We start from the raw sequence: 18,935 nt of genomic DNA, 5'->3' as shown, positions 1-18,935 counted from the left end.
ATTTGCATAGTTAATTATTGTGGCCGATTTATCCATCTTTAAAGCATTACAATGCTGGCCTGTGTTTGACTTAAAACTTAACATTCATTCATTTACTACTTTACAAGTACTGGAATTTGCTTTAGGATTAGCAAATCCTCTATGCAAATATTGTAAAATGCATTAAGCAATTATCTTCAGATTTTAAAAATGCACAACAAGAAATACATTTAAAAGGGAAACTGTAAATCTTGACATTTAGAAACAGGGAACGTGCATATGTTCTTTAGCTTTATGCAGCACAACAACCCACTCCTGATTTTTGCACTGTCGCCTCTATGTAAACATTTACTTTTACCTTTCAGACAGACACAATGGAAAGGGAAATGCTCATTTCCGTGAATCGGTTCCTTTGAACGGTTCGTTGTAATGAGCTGGTTCAAATAATGATTCACTGCATTCTTGTACGTCATCACGTATTTCCTGATTTCATGGCATGGCGTTCTAAATGTTCTAGTAAAACCTTATAGATAATTTAATAAGGATAGAACAATGCGTGACTTGGCTAAAAAATTTTAAATATTGAAACACTGCGAGTCGGTCGTGTTCGAAAAAGGGCTCTTGATTCAATAATCAGTTTATTGTTTAATTAAGTTAAACCAGAAAAGGTTTGTGAACAAATCATTCAAACTGGTTTTTGAACCGTTTCAACCGATACATCATAAGATCCGACTCCAAAGGTCCCTGAATCGTCATCACTTGTTAGAAACTAGCGCCTGTGAGAATGAACGCCGCAAGTTTCAGAGATTGCAAGGTAAGTTAGAAACTTTTTTTCAATATAATGCATAAGGGTTTCTCGAGTTATTTTGAGTAGGTAACTTTTTTGGGCTTCTCGATATAAAAACGCAATTGCGAACTGTAAATCTCTCTTGAGAAATGTCTCTATAAAAGTGTAAACCTTTTGACGTTGGGATTAAGGTTTAGTTTGTTTGAGTTTGCTTCATGAAACAACTCAACGGTGGAACGAAATGTTATATTATCACCAGCAGTGCACGTTACAGGCAGGACAAACCTTTGTAAACAACACAATGTAACAGTAATACAAAAACAAAGCAACAGCACGCTGTAAGAACTGACAGTGAAAATAGTCTTCAGTTTGCGTTTGTCAGCAGTTTCTATTTTATAACAGATTCAGTTCTCCTTATTCTGCACAGTATATTCTATTGTATTTAATATTGCATTGGTGGCACAAAACTAATTCAAGCAATCTTACTTGGCCATCAAATCTCAGTTACACTCCTCCTCTGGTGTGCATGTGTTAGGCATGGAAATCAGAGGGTCTGATGCTGTCCACTAGCAGCAATGAGGCCTGTAAATTATATGATGCTATACTGTCTCAGGTACATACATCAAAATACACTGATTTTAATAACTGTGTTTTTTTCTTCTGCATATAACTAACCTGAATGTTAATGTCTCTGTTAATCAGTATGTGACCTGGCGTAATGATGAGACACTGGGAGGAATAGAAGGCTGTATGACAGCTGTCAAAGCTGCAGACCCGGACTTTGGTACGTGATTGCAACACTGAGCATTGTACTCTGTCTTGGTAAACACGTCAATGTAAAAAAAGGTTGTTTTAAATGTCTTCTGGAATACTTGGTTCTTTATTGGTAAATTGTATTGTGCTGTCACTTTTTTATATATATAACTCCACAGTGTCTGTCTACAATGGAAGCTTGTTTCCGTCACCAAAAATAAAAAAGATAATTTAATAACTTTTTATCTCACAATCCTGACTTTCCCCTTACAATTGTGAGATATAAACTCGCAATTGTGAGCAAACAAAAGAAAGAATTGTGAGTTTTGGAATTGCGAGAAATAAAATCAGATTTTTTCTCTCAGAAATGCGAGATATAAACTCAAAATTGTGAGTTGTAAAGTCCAAATTGTGAGATATAAACTCTTAATTCTGAGAAAAAAGTAAGAATTACAAATTATAAACCTGGAATTGTGAGAAATAAAGTCAGAAGAATTGTACTTTATGTCTCCACCATTCTGACTTTTTTCTCAAAATTGTGAGACAAACTAGTTGTAAAGTAGGATTTGCATATATATATATATATATATATATATATATATATATATATATATATATATATATATATATATATATATATATATATATATATATAAAAATCTCTATTGTGAGAAAAAAGTCAGTAATGTGAGAGAAAATGTTGCAGTTACATTTTTATTCTATGGCGGAAACTATCTTCCACGTCTTCTCACATTATATAATTTTATCTCAAAATCAATAATGTCTATTCATTTATTTGGTAAATAACTGTGTAATAAGTGTGATAATGTGCAATCAGCTGGTCATAATCGCAAGATAAACCCCTTCAGGTTTATACAATCCATCCATGACAAGTCCTTATTAGTGTGTCCACTGTGCTGCAGTTATGGGTCATGTGATCTCTACTGGGCTGGAGTTGGTGGGCACAGGAAGTTCAGTCCTGCGGGATGAGAGATTGGCCAGCGCTGTGAGGAAGACTGTGGAGCTGGCGAACTGTCAGGAGCTCACGTCCAGAGAGAGAAACCATGTGAAAGCCATGGAGCTCTTCTCTAAAGGGTGAGTTCACATGAAACGGACTAAGAGCTGCATGAGAAGATTCATCCGATGACATTACGAATGTTTCACACTTAAAAAGTCACTCACACTCTTTTCTGGTTAATTTTAAGCAATGTTGCCTTTGGCCAACAAGCAGTTATGAATTTGTTCTTTTAAGATTCATGTTCCCCTACTGTATCCTTGGGCTGTAAAGAGTGTGACTGTCATATGAAACTAAGTTTTAGCTTGATTAAAGTTCTCGAATAAAGCAGCCTTTTTACAGAAGTTTCCCAATCTTTATGTTCTCAGCTCTAATGAATTGGCTAGTCAAACCACTAGAATTCTGTGAAAAGATCACTTTTAAAAGAGGGTTCAGAGGGTTCTCATCTGAAAAGGATCCTCTCAAAATACCAATGGCTGTAATACAGTTGTTATCACTAACTAAAATTGTTTTTGATAATTGCAATAAATCTGAGATGTACAGTAAATATAAGATAAAAAGTCAAATTACTCAAGCTAAATACTATAATAGTAGATAAATAATACTAAAATAACACTGCTGTACTATGTAGGCCTAAATGTAATTTTTTTTTTTTTTTTTTTAATGACTGAAGTACATTGAATGGTGTGTTTCAGAGCCCTGCACAAGGCCTGTGAGGTTTGGGAGGGTATTCTGGCTGATCACCCCACAGACATGTTGGCACTGAAGTTTGCCCATGATGGATTCTTCTACCTGGGTGAACAGATTCAGATGAGGGACTCGGTGGCCAGAGTGCTGCCCCATTGGAAACCACATATGCCATTGTACAGGCAGGTGCTCGTGCTCCACCGATGCCAATCTGAATACTGGCTTAAAATCATTTTACCATGTGGTGGTAAAATAATTATTTTAAAGAATTAAAATCTAATTTTTACTTAAAATCTTTTTTTTTACTGAAATCTTTTTTTTTTTTTTATAAAATTATTTTATTTTATTTTTCATTTTACCAGGTTCAGTTTTTCATATCTAAGATATCTTTCAAAACCCAACTTGGTCCACATGTCAAAAACTATTTAAGAAGTGTCCTGAAATTAAATGAATCAAATTAAAGGGAAAGTTCACCCAAAAAATGAAAATTATGCCATCATTTACTCACCCTCAACACACTTGTATGAATCGTTTTCTTCTGCTGAACCCAAAAGAAGATATTTTGAAGAATATGGGTAATCAAATAGTTGTGGGACCCCATTGACGTCCATAGTATGGAGAAAAAAAATACTATGGAAGTCAGTGATGGTGCCCCACAACTGTTTGGTTAAACATATCCATCAAAATATCTTCTTTTGTGTTCAGCTGGATAAAGACGCTCATACAGGCTTGGAAAAACGTGAGGGTGAGTAAATGATGACAGATTTTCCATTTTTTTGGTGAACTATCCCTTTAAATGTTTAACTAATTTATTCTAAGTAAATGTTTTCATTGGTTGTGTTTTCCAGTTATCTTAAAGGGATGTATTCCTTTGGGCTTCTTGAGACTCGTTTCTATGACGAAGCTGAAAAAATGGCAAAAGAGGTAGTATTTTTTTAATTGCATATTCAATTAATGTCATTCATTAGTATTGCTCACTACTTTCCAATGGTATGGCATTATAATGTAAAAAATCACTGATTAGTCTATTAAACATGCATTATTAATTATAATTTTAATATTTATGTGATACACCTGTTTTTAATGCAGCAGACACAGTAAAAGTGTTGTGTTTGTCTTGCAAAACTGGTTAAAATAAACAATAATATCAGATGTCATAAATCAAATAACATTCACATGTCCAGTGTACTGGATATTTAATATTTTATAGTTCCCCACACAGAAAATTATTTATTTTATTATTTACTTAATATTTAAAAAAGATTGAACTATATTTATGCTATATAAAATGCTGTTTCCCCCCCCCCCCCATAATTTCTTATTAATGTAAAGCACCATTATTATAATGTAATATTTCTGCAGGGCCTGGCTTTGACTCCTCAGGACGGTTGGAGTGTCCATGCTGTGGCTCATGTCCATGAGATGAAAGCAGAGGTGGACAAGGGGTTAAAGTTCATGGCCTCTACAGAGAAAGACTGGATAGTCAGTTTCAGAAAGATTGTATAAAACATGTGCAGCACATTGTGTGTAATACGTATATAAATATGATGTCTTATTTCTCCCTTAAAGGTGTCCGACATGTTGGCGTGCCATAATTACTGGCACTGGGCTCTATATCACATTGAGAAGGTAAGAAAAAGAGAGGCAACATTACATCCACTACAAAAAGAACACAAGTTACTTTCATCCATGTGTCTTTCATGGATTTTTTTTTTCTTTTCTTTCTTCCACAGGGGAATTATGAAGCAGCTTTGAATATTTTTGATGAGCAGGTCAGTTCACTACTGTGCTTATGACACTCTTTGACAATGCATTTAAGAAGTGGCATGGTACTACTGTGGTTTGCATTGTACTACCATGTTTGTTTTTTATACAATGTATCATTGTATTCTTTAAAGTGCTTTGGAGTACCATGTAAATATCATGGTGTGTGAATATGGTAAAATATTCAGTATATATCCAATATATTTCCATCTGATACCAACTGTGTTACTGCCACAGTACTTAAATCATGTGGTGAATGTAATTAGTCACACCTGGGGAGAAGTGCAAATCCTGTCTTGTGTTCCATATGGAATGTGACGGATTTAAGATGAAAGTTGAATTGATTTAGACAGGAGCATATGGGTGTCAAGCCAAGTTGTTTCCAGGGCAACATCTTTTGACTACACTCTCTTGAATATACAGTATATAAATCATTCATTAATTTACTGCAGGTACACACTGTCAACAGACCATCAGTGTATAGAAATTAGAATATTGAAAGCTATCAAACTAAAATTAATTTAATAACCGATCATTCTTTATATAGTCAAATCTTTATCTTGAATAGAAGCGTTGAAGTGACAATAGAATATTTTTACATTCACCACAGCAGGTGCCTTTAGTCTCCATGAAGGCACAGCGAAGACACTCTTAACTAGAATGCTTTATATTTAGAAAGTTGTTAAAAATGTAAATATTAACAAAGCCATTAACAAAGATTACAGAACTTAAAAGCTCAGTTATATAAAGAGCAGTAGTGTAGAGTATATAATGAATCTACATGGTTAGAGGTTTGTGGACACCAGAACAAAATGTAATGTTAATATGGAGTTGGGTCTCCCCTTTGCTTTTATATCATCTTCCACAGTTCTGGGAAGGCAGAAATGCATATCATGACCCCTTTAAATTTATCCCAGTGGTGTTCCCGTCTTGTCTTTGTGCATGTCATTCAAGTTCTTCTAGTAAAACATTAAGTTTTGGACCTCTCTTTGTGCCAAACATGCTAAAACAGAATAAAAACACTGAATTGTACTTAAAGGAACCGTATGTAAGAAATGTATTTCAATTAATCATAAAATGTAGGGTTGGGTATTGTTAGGACTTTCACAATTCGATTCGATTTCGATTCTTGAGGCTTCGATTCGATTCGATTTCGATTCGATATTGATTTATTAGCTTCGATATCGATTCAATAATAAGTAAAAACACAAGTAATTAAGTACCTGAGAACATTTTTTAATATGTGCAGTATAAACAATGTTTAAGAACAAATTGACCCCAGTATGTTTCCTGTCATGGTTTATTTAGCAGAACAAACTGTACAATATATTGTACATGTGTTGAATACAAAACACAGCTGTAACAAACAGGTGCTTTATTAACACCTCTAAAGTGCATGTAACTGTAAGTAGTAGAAAGTATATTTCTGTCTTCCTATACATTCAAGTTATAAAATAAATGTAAACATAAGCACAAAATGTGCATACTCATAAAAAAAGTGCAACCATAGATATTATAACATTACAAAGTGCTATTTTGTCAACACAATAAATAACACTGCCAATTAAAAGTTCCTATTTTTGCCCTTCGAAATATTATGATAGTTAAAAGACATGGCTACAAGTGAGAGTGTGTATCGTGATTCGGTACTATTCTGCTAGTTGAAAATGTATTATTCAGTAACATAATATTACTCTGAGTGTGTGTGGTGATTTGTGCATACATGTCAGCGCGGCATCACTCGTCAAGTTCGTAGGGAGCTTAGCCTATTCAGTCCATTTTAAATTCTGATGTTGGCCGCCTCTCAAATGGGTTAAACCATAGATATATTGCCTATGAAGTTCAAGTAAATGCGCTAGAAAATCTGCGCTCATTCAAGGATGTGCATTTATTGCATGAACGGAGAAAGCGCCAACACCTGCATGGTTTCATCTGACGATAGCATGTTATAATCCATCTGTTTCGTGAGAGCAGAACGAACGAGCCTTTATTGACGTTTTTAAATCTGAAAACTCCAAAAAGCAACGAAATTGTCAGACATCCATTAGTGCATGTTCACAGAGGAAAACGCTAGTTACGTATGTAACTGTGGTTCTGTGAATTCCGGATGACCGCCAGAGGCAGTGCAAAGCACTAGTGGATAATCGCTGCGCCAGCTAGATAGATCGAGAAGAATATAACAACAAAGTCACGTCATGACGCAGACCGAGACGCGAGGATATAACCCACAGCGACTCGGTGCCCAGCCTCAGAATGCTTTCTCGCGCATTCCGAGTGACGAGGGACTCTGGCGGTCATCCGGAATTAACAGAACCACTGTTACATACGTAACTAGCGTTCTGTTTCATTCCTACTGACCGCCAGAGGCAGTGCAAAGCACTAGTGGATGACGCATATCAACACAGTCATGAGGAATGCCACCCACCTGCCAATACCAGGGTTGCTCCAGAAGGACTGCAGAGCTCACATCATGGGAAGCAGCCACGTTAACCTTGTAGAACCGCGCGAAGGTACATGGAGAAGACCAGGTAGCAGCTTCGCAGACATCCGCCAAGGAAACTCCCCGTAAAGTGGCCCAAGACGAAGGCACGGCCCTAGTGGAGTGACAAGTAACACCCACTGGTAAGGGTTGATGAGATCTATCATACGCCAACTTTATCGTCTCGACAATCCAGCGTGATAGTCTCTTTTTGGACAAAGATGCACCCTTGCGTACCTCACCATAACAAACAAATAACTGATCTGTCTGTCTGAAAGAAGCGGTAGACTTAACATAGCACTTTAAAGCTCGTACAGGACACAGAAGATGAGACCTCCCCCCATCTGTATCTGAGTGATTGAAAGGCGGCTGAAAAGCAGCCAGATGAATAGACTGATTCACAAATTGTGGTAACAAAACCTTAGGGAGAAAGGCTGGATTAGGCCGAAGAATGACCCCAGAATCCTCTGGTAACCAGCGTAAACACAACTCACTCACTGACAAGGCATGAAGTTCACCAACACGTCTAGTGGAAGCAACGGCCAACAAAAAAGACACTTTTAAGGACAACCACTTAATATCTGCAACATCTAACGGCTCAAATGGTGGTCTACAAAGGGACTCTAGAACAAGCGGTAAGTCCCACACAGGAAAAGGAGTAGAACGAACGGGCTTTAAACGCCTCGCTCCCTTCAGAAAACTACAAACAAGGTTATGAGACCCAAGGGAAGCACCAGCAACCGGGTCATGATAAGCAGATATGGCAGCAACATAAACTTTTAAAGTGGAGGCCGCCCTGTTGTCATCAAATAGATGCTGCAAGAAACTCAAAACTGTCGGCACAGTACAGTGAACTGGGTCAATTCCTTGATCTCCGCACCAAGAAGAAAATATCCTCCAACGAGCAGCATAAAGCTGTCGTGTCGAAGGAGCCCTAGCGTTGCCGATAGTGTTCACTACTGCCGGTTAACTGTGATCTGGACCCAAGGGCCAAATCCAGAGCTGAAGACGAGTTGGATCTGGGTGCCAAACATGGCCGTGCATCTGAGAAAGAAGGTCCCGTCTGGTGGGAAGCTGCCATGGTTCGCCTTGTAACAGACTCAGAAGGAGAGGAAACCATGGCCTGGATGGCCATCGAGGTGCCACTAAAAGCACCCTGTGCTTGTATAGGAATACACGATGTAATGTTTCCCACAGAAGTGGAAATGGAGGGAACACATACAACAGGCAACTCGGCCACTCGTGGGCTAATGCATCCTGTCCCAGTGGGCTGGACGTTTCGGCTCTCGCGAACCACCAATGAGTGGTCATTTCCGATGCAAACAGGTCGACCTCTGCCTTGCCAAACCGTTGCCAAATCATCTGTACTACATCCGGGTGAAGTCTCCATTCCCCCGGGAGCAGCAGATCCCTGGACAGAGCATCCGCCACTTGATTGTCCAATCCCGGGAGATGAACTGCCCTTATTGAGGCCAGCCGGCCCTGAGACCATGTGAGGATCTTGTGAGTTAGCAGTAAAGAAGCAAGAGACCTGGTGCCGCCCTGATGATTCAAATGAAAGACCGTCGACGTGTTGTCGGACCGGACAAGCACATGACGACCCATCAGGTTTGGTAAGAAGTGTTGTAGAGCTAAGTACACTGCCTTCAACTCCAGGACATTGATATGTTCTAAGGCCTCCCTGGGTGACCAGTGACCACCAATTCCCCTCTGGTTCCACGTTGCCCCCCATCCTGTTAGTGAAGCATCGGTCGTGATCACTTCCCGACGGGAGGACACCACCCCTAGAGGCACACCGGCTTTCAGAAATGTTACCTTTTTCCAGGGTTTCAATGCACGGACACAGGCAGGTGAAACGACAATCATGCGATGGCGATGTCTCGCCGAATCTAGCCCTAAGCTGTTGCTCCACCTCTGAAGAGGCCTGAGGTGAAGCAAGCCCAAGGGGATCACGGATGTTGCGGCAGCTAACATCCCCATTAGTTGCAGAAGGACCCCATAAGGAAGTTTTGTCCCCTGACCGAAACGAGTCAGTAGCTGACAAATATTGTCTGTTCGTGCGTGAGACAATGTGGCAGACATTGTGATTGAATTGAGTGTTATTCCTATGAAGGTTATGGTCTGTTCTGGGACCAGATGACTCTTTGTGTCGTTTACAGTAAGGCCCAACTTCTGGATATGCTCCAACACAATCCTGGTGTTGTGTAACGCATGTCGTCTTGTTGGGGCACAGAGCAGCCAATCGTCTAAGTAGGGCAGAATCCTCATGCCCTTGGACCAAAGAGGAGTCAGGGCCGCACTCATGCATCTTGTGAAAACACGACGAGCCAGAGATAGACCGAATGGTAGAACTCTGAACTGATAGGCTTGATTCTGAAAGCTGAATCTTAGAAACTTCCTGTGGTGGGGAGCAACGGGAACATGGAAGTAAGCGTCCTTCAAGTCCACACTCACGAACCAGTCTCCTTTCGTCACAGATCGAAGAACGTCGACTGTGCGTAACATTCGGAAAGGAAGAGACTTTAAGAACACGTTTAGGCGCCTCAGGTCCAGAACTGGACGAAAACTGCCATCTTTCTTTGGAACAAGGAAGTACGTGGAGTAAAACCCGTCCCTCTGATTGATGGGAAGAACTTTTTCTATGGCTCCTTTCAGTAACAGTGAATGAATTTCTAAGGAAAGGACCATTGAACTGGTTACGTCTTTGACAACTGTCGGAAAGATTCCTGAAAACTTGGGAGGCCGCCGTCGGAATTGCAGAGTGTATCCCCTGCTCAAAGTCGCCAGAACCCGGGGTCGGACACTGAATTTTCCCAGTAATGTAGATGCTGCACAGTGAAACGACCGACCGCCGGCCCCATAGCTTCAGGGTTTTTGGCCTCTGCCTTTAGGACCTGTGGGGGGGCGCTGACGTGGTCTCCCCTGCTGGTGACGGTAAAAAGGGCGGCGTCCCTGGGCCTCCTCAGCCCCTCTCTGCCGCTGTGGAGCCTGAAGCTGAGAAACATTCTGCTGTCGCACTCGATGCTCCGAGCTCGGATAGCGTGGGTGAGCCGGAGTCAGAGGCATTCTAAAAGGTGGTGTTCGTGGAACCTGAGTCAGTTGTCGTGTGGCTTCTGACAACTTCATTCTCTTTTCCAATACCTCAGAAACATTGGGGCCAAAAAGATGTCCTGGTACAATTGGCAGTTCTCTCAGTGTCTTCTTACAATCTTCAGGTAACCTTGCCTGAGCAAGCCATACCTGACGCCGAGCTGTTAGAAGGGTCGCTGAAAGTGTCCCAAGTTCCCGAGTCACATGACCCATAGTCAACAGAGCAGTCTGTAAGAACTGAGATGCAGAAGCGTCAACGCTCGCTGACTCTAATGTGTTATTGCAGGCAAGAAGCAGCTGGCAGATAGTATTCTCAGCTCGAGTTATATAGGCTACCGACTCATGCTTTCTTCAAGAGAGTGTCAGTACGTCATCATTGCGCACTCGGGCAGCGTACATTGCCTCTTAGAGCCTCATCTGGTGATACCACCAAAGCTGCAACCGGCTGTTCAATTTCAGGCGCCCGTCCTACCCCAATGGAGTCAGCCTCAGCCATTGCTGCAAGAGTGCGGGCTGTCTTTGACCTCCTCCTAGGCACATTGGGACTGGTAAGTGCACTGGAGAATTCTGTCACAAAATCCTTACACGGTGGCATTGCGAACACATTACTATCAGCAGCTTGTCTGAAGAACACATTGGTTTGAATGGGTTGGACAGGTGATTTGTCAAGACCCAAACGAGCCACCGCCATCTGCAGAACCGATAACACATCGTCTGGAGCAGATGGGCCTGCACCCGATGAATGTACAGACCCACCGCTTGAACCACCTGTAGCATATAGGTTAGAAAAAACATCGTTTGGGAGGGTGGGTTGTATGGCAGGTTCCACCGATTCTTCATCGAGAAAATGAGAATTAGACGCGCTCATGGAGAGTACGTCAAAATCTATATCATGTGGGGGTTGGAAATCACTCTCATCCACTGGTGTGTTCTCAGTATGTGGGGCCGACACTGGGGGTTGTAGAGACTGAAGAAGACGTTTCATCTCAATCATTTCTGAAGAGAGAGAAGCTACAGTCTTCGATAACAAGTGTTCTGAACTGTCTTTGTGTGGTACAGATTTCTTCTTGCTAGGCGGAGCGCCAGCAGCTGCTGACGCGCGACGCTTTTGAGCGCGTCGCGGCTGTTGTGCGAGGGTAACAGGCGAGTTAATGTCTAACTCAGCAAGGCGAAGCTGTCTCTCTGACATCGGTAGCATACTACAATGCAAACACGGATCAGTCAGGGCCTCCTTCAGATGTTGAGCGCCTAAACATGATGGGCATCGATCGTGTCCGTCGTCGGGAAGAAGCGTATTCGGATACAATTTGCAACTTGAAACGGAGATGAGAGAGCTATGATCCATGACTCCGTCAATAACACGTCCTCGGTTAGCACCGTAGGCACTTAAAACTGTAATAGCACCCACTGAGCAGTTCGAAAAAAATCTTCGGATAGAACCGAAAATTCTAACATGAAACGTTCTCACCAGAAACGTAAAAGTCAAATCTGCCTTCGGATAGAACCGCGAGGCATTCAATGACTAGCACTACGGCGAGTAACTTATGCGATGAATCTAAGATGATAATATAAATATATATTTATATAAAACACATATAACGTTAGGTTTGCGGTGAACGCAACCTAAGCGCGGTCAAAACCAGCCACCGGATAGTACCGTGAAGCACAGAGTTTCGCCGACGCCACCACAAACGTATGCACTCACCTAATTAAGAAAAATAATCCAAGATATCTGTCCTGATGATAGTGTAGAACGCGCTGTCACAGCTTGGGAGGGCGAATCCTCGCAACTCAGGTAAGCTGCACGGGACAGCGTGAAAACATACGACCTATCAAAAGCGAGAAAGCGAAAGAGGCTGGGCACCGAGTCACTGTGGGTTATATCCTCGCGTCTCGGTCTGCGTCATGACGTGACTTTGTTGTTATATTCTTCTCGATCTATCTAGCTGGCGCAGCGATTATCCACTAGTGCTTTGCACTGCCTCTGGCGGTCAGTAGGAATGAAACAGAACAACTGAAATACAGCGCTGGTTGTTCTCTCGAACGATACAGATACAGATTTGACTCACTTCTGCAGCCGCGCTTGTACAACGCTGAACGCTCTCACTAGTGTGTTGCCCACAGCGCCACCATTGGCCGGCGGGCTGAATCGATTCATAGGATTTGATGAATCGATATTGAATTGAGAAACAAATAATTGCAATGCATTGATGAATCGATATTTTTACCCAGCCCTAATAAAATGGCCCTGATATGTCACTGGACATTAAGAAATCATGTTCATTTCAAATACTTATATCACTGACAACAGTAGTCCGCCAGGATGTTGTCATTTAAAAGTGAAGTTGCAGCCCTCTACTGTTGATGTTGTCATGTTGTGTTTTGGCCTGATGCTCCACCCTCCACCTATCTACTAATCACAAAGTCAGTAGTGTTTCGGCATCCGGGTTGCCAGCTCTGCTCTAGTTACCACAGCTGCAGCTACAAACGTTCCTGCTGGATTCTGCAGCCTATCTGGCAACCTCGAGTCTGGGGGAGGGGGAGGGGATACACCGCTCTACAGTTATTTGAAAGTGATTGCAGTACCAGTTTTGGCCACAATCTTACATACGGTTCCTTTAAAATGTTGATGATTGCACACTGCACAGCTATATATGCTTGATTTTATGCACCTGTCAGTAATGGACGTATAGCTCAAATTGTCAAACCGGTTGATTAGAGATGAGCATACATATGGTGTATATGAATTAGTTTCATGATCTGTCATTATACTCATTATACAACTTAATAATTTTATAATGTAACATTGCTAATGAAAGTTATGACGAATTGTTACCTTGATGTAGAAAAGAAATGACTGGTCATGGGACATTTAAAACCTTTCTCCAGGTTTCTCTGCGCTGTGTGAAGTCTGGAGCCATGCTGGACACCGTTGATGCTTGTTCATTGCTCTACAGACTAGAGCTGGAGGGTGAGATGTCATTTAGTCTTAAAATACATATTGAAAACAATAAAACCTCACCATCTCTGAGCAGGAGTAGAGGACATTTTTGTTTTTCATCTAAACAGCTTGTGCAGGCTGAACACATTTGCTTTTAACAGTTTAATCAAGGCAGGTTTTGTCTGAAATCTGCACTGGAATGTAACGCTAATCTTTTGTGTTGAAAAGCCCTGATGTGGTGTGAAGATCGTGCTTGGCATCATGTGATCATGTGAAGACTGGTGTTAGGCAAGTTTCTGAACCTCGGAAATAAGTGTATTTTTGGGTAAAGAACTTGACTGGTGAACACGGCAGATGGGGGGATTGTTAACAATAAATAAATATATATATATATATATATATATATATATATATATATATATATATATATATATATAATGAATAAATTATTATATGCTTAAAAAAGTAGAAATAAAACTATTACCCTTTTTTAAAAAAAAACAATAGTGATATATTCTCTGAAAACTGAAAAAATTGTATTGTATTACACAATTTTGCGTTTTTTAGATTATAGGGGAACAAGACGAATACTGATTAAGAAAATTATTGTTGCAGTCAAGTGACGAAACCTGTTTCTATTTATGTTTCCTTTTGGAATGAAGTAACAGGAGGAGATGTTTACGGTACATTGCAATCTATGAAGTTCAGTTTTACCCTCTGGGACTCGAGGACTTGTGACATTCCACAGAGAAGATAAATGGAAGTAATAAAGGAGGTCAACATTTGGTTTAAAAAATTACTAAGGTTACAAAAAACCTGCTCCTGCTCCATTTTATTTAGCCCATTTATTGGCACAGTTGAAGACATCATGATCTCTTTTCAAGGATATATTTAAAGTCTTTGCTGAAACTACAGTATAGTCCTTTTAGAATGCTTTCCACAGTTTATATTTTAAAGCAGCTTTACAGAAATATTAACTAGTCACATAGGACCAGTTTGCACCAGCGAAAACCCTTTTTGGCATTATAAAACTACCGTCTGGGTTTACTAAAGACATTTATTGAAAAATTAGCGATTAAAGGTGGACACATTTTGCGGCTGAACTTTATTGCGTTTGTAGGAGTTTTCCTTTGAGACACAACATTTATGGGAGGAGAGTATTTAAATAAACTATGCAACGTAATTTACTAAGGTTTGCAGAAATCAATTTACTGGTATTTGTGCCGTTATTTAATTAAAAAAAACATGTTCTAAAGCATTTTGCACTTGACATTGCTGTCTGTGTTCTTTAATTTTCACATTGTCAGTAGATCATCCGCAGAATTTCCACTCCCATATGCACATTTACGGTATTGCAGCATCACTCTAATTTGCCCTGTTCAGTAAATCAAACATTATTATAGTAGGTAATCATGTTTGTTTAGAAAAAGTATTATATTCATTTGTGTTATTAATATAGTAGCCTCTAAAGTCTAAATTCGAAAGTGTGCAAGCTTACAAAATGACTTGAAACCCTGCAAACCAAGTCACTTTTAACTAAGTTTATGTCTTCTATGAATTAATCTTATGAGCTCAAATGTTTTTGTACAATGTTAATTCACAGGACAGAGTTCACTTGAACTTTGGTAAGCTAACATGAACTTTAGCTCTCCCGTATACACATGCGTATGAATGAAAGTGAATGGATTGTGAAGTCTAGCATGACCGGAAGGCACCAGCTGGAGGGGTGCTGGCAGCGGCCAGTGAAGCGTCCCTTTGCTTTCTGGCTGGTGTAGCTGCCGGTAGGCATGGTTCAGAAACACAGATGAGCTGGGATAGTGGGATGTGTAACTGGATATGTTTGATTAATGAATAAGAGGCATGTTGTTGTGCTGAAATGCACAACTTTGTGAGTATAAAATAATTTTTCTCGGCAGGTGTGAGCGTGAAGGACCGCTACAGAGAGGTGCTGCAGGTGACCCAGCCACATACAGAGGACCACACATTACTTTTCAATGACCTGCACTTCCTCATGGTTTCCCTGGGAAGCAAAGAGCACGCCACCACTCAGCGCCTGCTGGAGAGTCTGCAGGAACTAGCTAAGTGAGCCGTACGCATTACACAACCCACTCAAGAGATTACATTACAGCCAGGTTCTGCTCACGGATGGGAGTTTGTGGAGGCTGAGTCGTGGACAAATGTAGCGGGTCTTCAGGCTCTGTATGAGATTTCTTATAAATGTCCCTGCTCTGGGGAAGACTGGCATCCTCAAGGCTGATGCGCTGCATGCATATTTATTCCGATTTCTCATTACGGCCGAAACAAACGTCCGGTAAAGGTTGTACAGAAGGAACACAAAGTGCATTGAAAGTAAATCCAAGCACAAAAATGCATTTGTTGTCAGCGTGCTGTGTTTTATAAGATAACATGATGGAGAGGAATCCTCTGGGAGCTGTATTTTCAGCACAGCATCTGTTCAAAGAAAGCAGTGTTTTCTCAAAGAGCAGAATGTTTTTCGTTATCCACGTATGTTCTTTAGGCTTTAAGTAACAATTTTACACACACACACACACAAACCTAGCCGAATTGTTTGTCTAAACCAGGCATTTTCAAACTTTTTGATTCCACAGACCACCTAAAATATAAAAGGGAATTATATATTTCCATGTGCTGCATAGATTTACACTGTGAAAAATCTAAAATATTATAAGTACAGTATGTGTTAAATATTATCTGGATAATATTTTGTTTCTATTATGTTAACTTATATTTTCTACTCACCATTAGACTACTGTTAGATGGATAAAACCTGAATAGAAACAAACAAAACACAACTTTGTACTTGTGCAACTTTGAACTTTGTAATTGATGGCTATCTGAACAGTTTTTATAAAGCCGAATAAAACAGTTTTAATTTGTATATCATTTCTAAATAAATCTGTAAATTAACCTTTTACATAATAATAGTAATAATATTTTTTTCTTCTTTTTTGTCTTATCTTTAACTTTTTCGTGGTTAAATCTCTTGCAGTCCCCCAGTTTGAAAACCCCTGGGGCTTCATTTATAAAACCTTTCTTAGACCCTGACGTAGTGCTAAGCACTTTTCCACATCAAAGACTGTTTTTATAAATATGATCCTTGGCGTGGATTTTAGCGTACGCACAGATTTGATCTTAGAGTGTGCGTACACTAAAATCCTTGCCAACGTTCATATTTATCAAAACAGTCTTTGACGTGGAAAAGTGCCAAGAAGAAGATCTACACACTTTTCCTTGCGGCAGAGAGTCGGGTAACTGCAGTTATTTGGAAATCTAAGCCATTCCTGCCGAGCACCTTTCTGAAGCATTTGGCCGTTGACTGGTGCTTTTTTATGTTAATGACATCAATTAGACGGCGTTTACGAGGTGGAGATCTGAAACCATTCAGCTGCACACAATTTCACACTTATTTGCGATTTATAAATTTCGGTTTAATTCTGGAAGAGGGTGTACGCACGTTTTTTTTTTTGTGTGTGTGTGTGTGTGTGTGTGTGTGTGTGTGTGTGTGTGCATACGTTCGTTCTCTGAATCACAAGTACATACTTTGAGAAATTATCGTAAGATCAAATGTAGGACGGATTCCACACAACTTTTTCTAAATGAGGTCCCAGGTCTAAACAAGGAAAAAAGTCTGAGGTAACAATATGATTTTCTTACTTTGAATAACACAAAATAAGATGTTATGAATAATGTTTTCCTTATCTAGTAAAACATATAGTGGCCAGGGGCTGATAAACAAAAAAAAAGTCATATTTGTTGTGTATGGAGTGACATACGAATGAATAAGTGATGACAGAAATGTCCATTTTAGCATTAGTCATATGTCTCTGTTTTCCTCCCTCAGAGACCCAGGAGAAAACCATCAGTTCCAGATAGCTGAGCGTGTGGGGCTGCCCATGTGTCAGGCTCTGCTGGAGTATGACCAGGGAAACTACAACCAGGCCGTAGAGCTGCTTAAACCCATCAGAGACCGCTTCGTAGAGATAGGGGGCAGTGACGCACAGGTCTTTCTCCGCTTCACTGCAGTATGTATTAGATAAGCAGTGTTTCCACTATAAACAACCTCCTTATTTGTTTCTCTGCAGAGAGATGTTTTCCATCAGCTCCTTATTCATGCTGCCATGAAGTCGGGAGACAAAGAACACCAACGATTTGCCAGGTAAACGTTGTGTTCTAACCCTCTAAATGGAAAATGGTTTTCAAATAGCTCAGTTGTTGTCTTTTGTGCTTTTATGCTGCAAAGATGTTGTTAGGTTTACAGCTTAAGCTCAATAGACAGCGTAGGATGCAAGCTGACAATTGCCACATTAGCATAATTTGCCCTGTTAACTTTCATTGTATGTTAAGTTTTCATTCCCCTGGCAGAATCTAGAAGATATGTAGCATTTTAAAATCTTTAAGATTTGTTTTAATTAGTAAGACACTTTTAGATTTTCCTGATTCATATTTTTTTTCTTCTTGTCGCTATCTACTAATCTGTGTTATAAACACAGATGTCTTTCCAGGCTGATTAACAACTTTTGTTAACTGAATAGAATAATACATCAGAAGCCATGGCCAAATACCTTGCAAAATAAAGAAAAAAAGCATTCAACGAACCGGTTTTGAACAAAGGCACACAACAGATTGAAAGTGTACAGTTGGCAGCACATTTTCATATACTAATCAGTAAAACTGCTATGCAAGGCCACAGGGTTTCCATTAAAGATGAACTGTCATGTCAATTGATGTGCTGTCCACGGATGCCAGGTATTTGTGTGTAATTCAGTTTCAAACAGAAATTTACATATTGCATTTCATTAGTATGCAATGCTCATAAATCGAATTTCTCCCAAATTTCAAACTCCCACCTGTTCTACACAGGTTGCACATGAAATAAAGTGCATGTAAATATTTGTAAAATGCCTGATTTAGACAGCAGTGTTGTCCTGCAGGGATTTTCTTGGACACTTTCTAAGGAAGCAGGCGCTGTTGTGTTTTGTCCCTAGATGCATGCTGACCGAGAGAGACGCAGTGCGGCCAAACTCCCTGCTCACAGACCGTCTGATCCAGAGAGCCCACTCCTTACATGTTTAAATTCAGACCCTATTCCCAAAGCACTTTACACCCTGTTCTCTGGTGGTATAATTACAGGCCGCTTTCCGAACTCATTTAACTGCAGACATCAGATCAGAGAGCCCTGTGTACAGCCCAAGAGTTTGCACTGAACAAAGTCTTCTGTTTAATGGGTTCACTCCGCCAACTATGTCTAAATGTTAGTCTAGCCTCTTCCATTGCATGACATAAATTAAATGGAAGTGTGCAAGAAATCCCTTGCAAAGATATTTTGCATTACATATTATTCAAGCCCAAGCAGTATTTCCTCTCTAGGCATTTAACAAATGACTGTGATTATTCAATAAAAATGAACTTACAAATTCAA

The 18,935-nt window shown here is 40.1% G+C and overlaps 1 protein-coding gene across 1 annotated transcript; it reads left to right on the top strand.

The window, feature by feature from the left end:
* The first annotated feature begins 432 nt into the window (after nt 1–432).
* ttc38 (tetratricopeptide repeat domain 38) lies at nt 433–18,933 on the top strand. Its single transcript, XM_081373241.1, has 14 exons — nt 433–793; nt 1,302–1,379; nt 1,469–1,550; nt 2,443–2,614; nt 3,230–3,403; nt 4,070–4,145; nt 4,584–4,703; nt 4,791–4,850; nt 4,955–4,993; nt 13,444–13,525; nt 15,412–15,577; nt 17,358–17,517; nt 17,599–17,672; nt 18,502–18,933. The coding sequence occupies exons 1-14, from the start codon at nt 764–766 to the stop codon at nt 18,587–18,589; spliced, it is 1,401 nt and encodes a 466-aa protein (XP_081229367.1). The 5' UTR covers nt 433–763; the 3' UTR covers nt 18,590–18,933.
* Nucleotides 18,934–18,935: the final 2 nt, after the last annotated feature.

This window comes from Scardinius erythrophthalmus, assembly GCF_964197995.2.
Source record: "Scardinius erythrophthalmus genome assembly, chromosome: 8".
NCBI classification, from domain to species: domain Eukaryota; kingdom Metazoa; phylum Chordata; class Actinopteri; order Cypriniformes; family Leuciscidae; genus Scardinius; species Scardinius erythrophthalmus.
The sequence above is the reverse complement of the archived record's forward strand: the minus strand, read 5'-3'. Positions and strand labels throughout refer to the sequence as shown.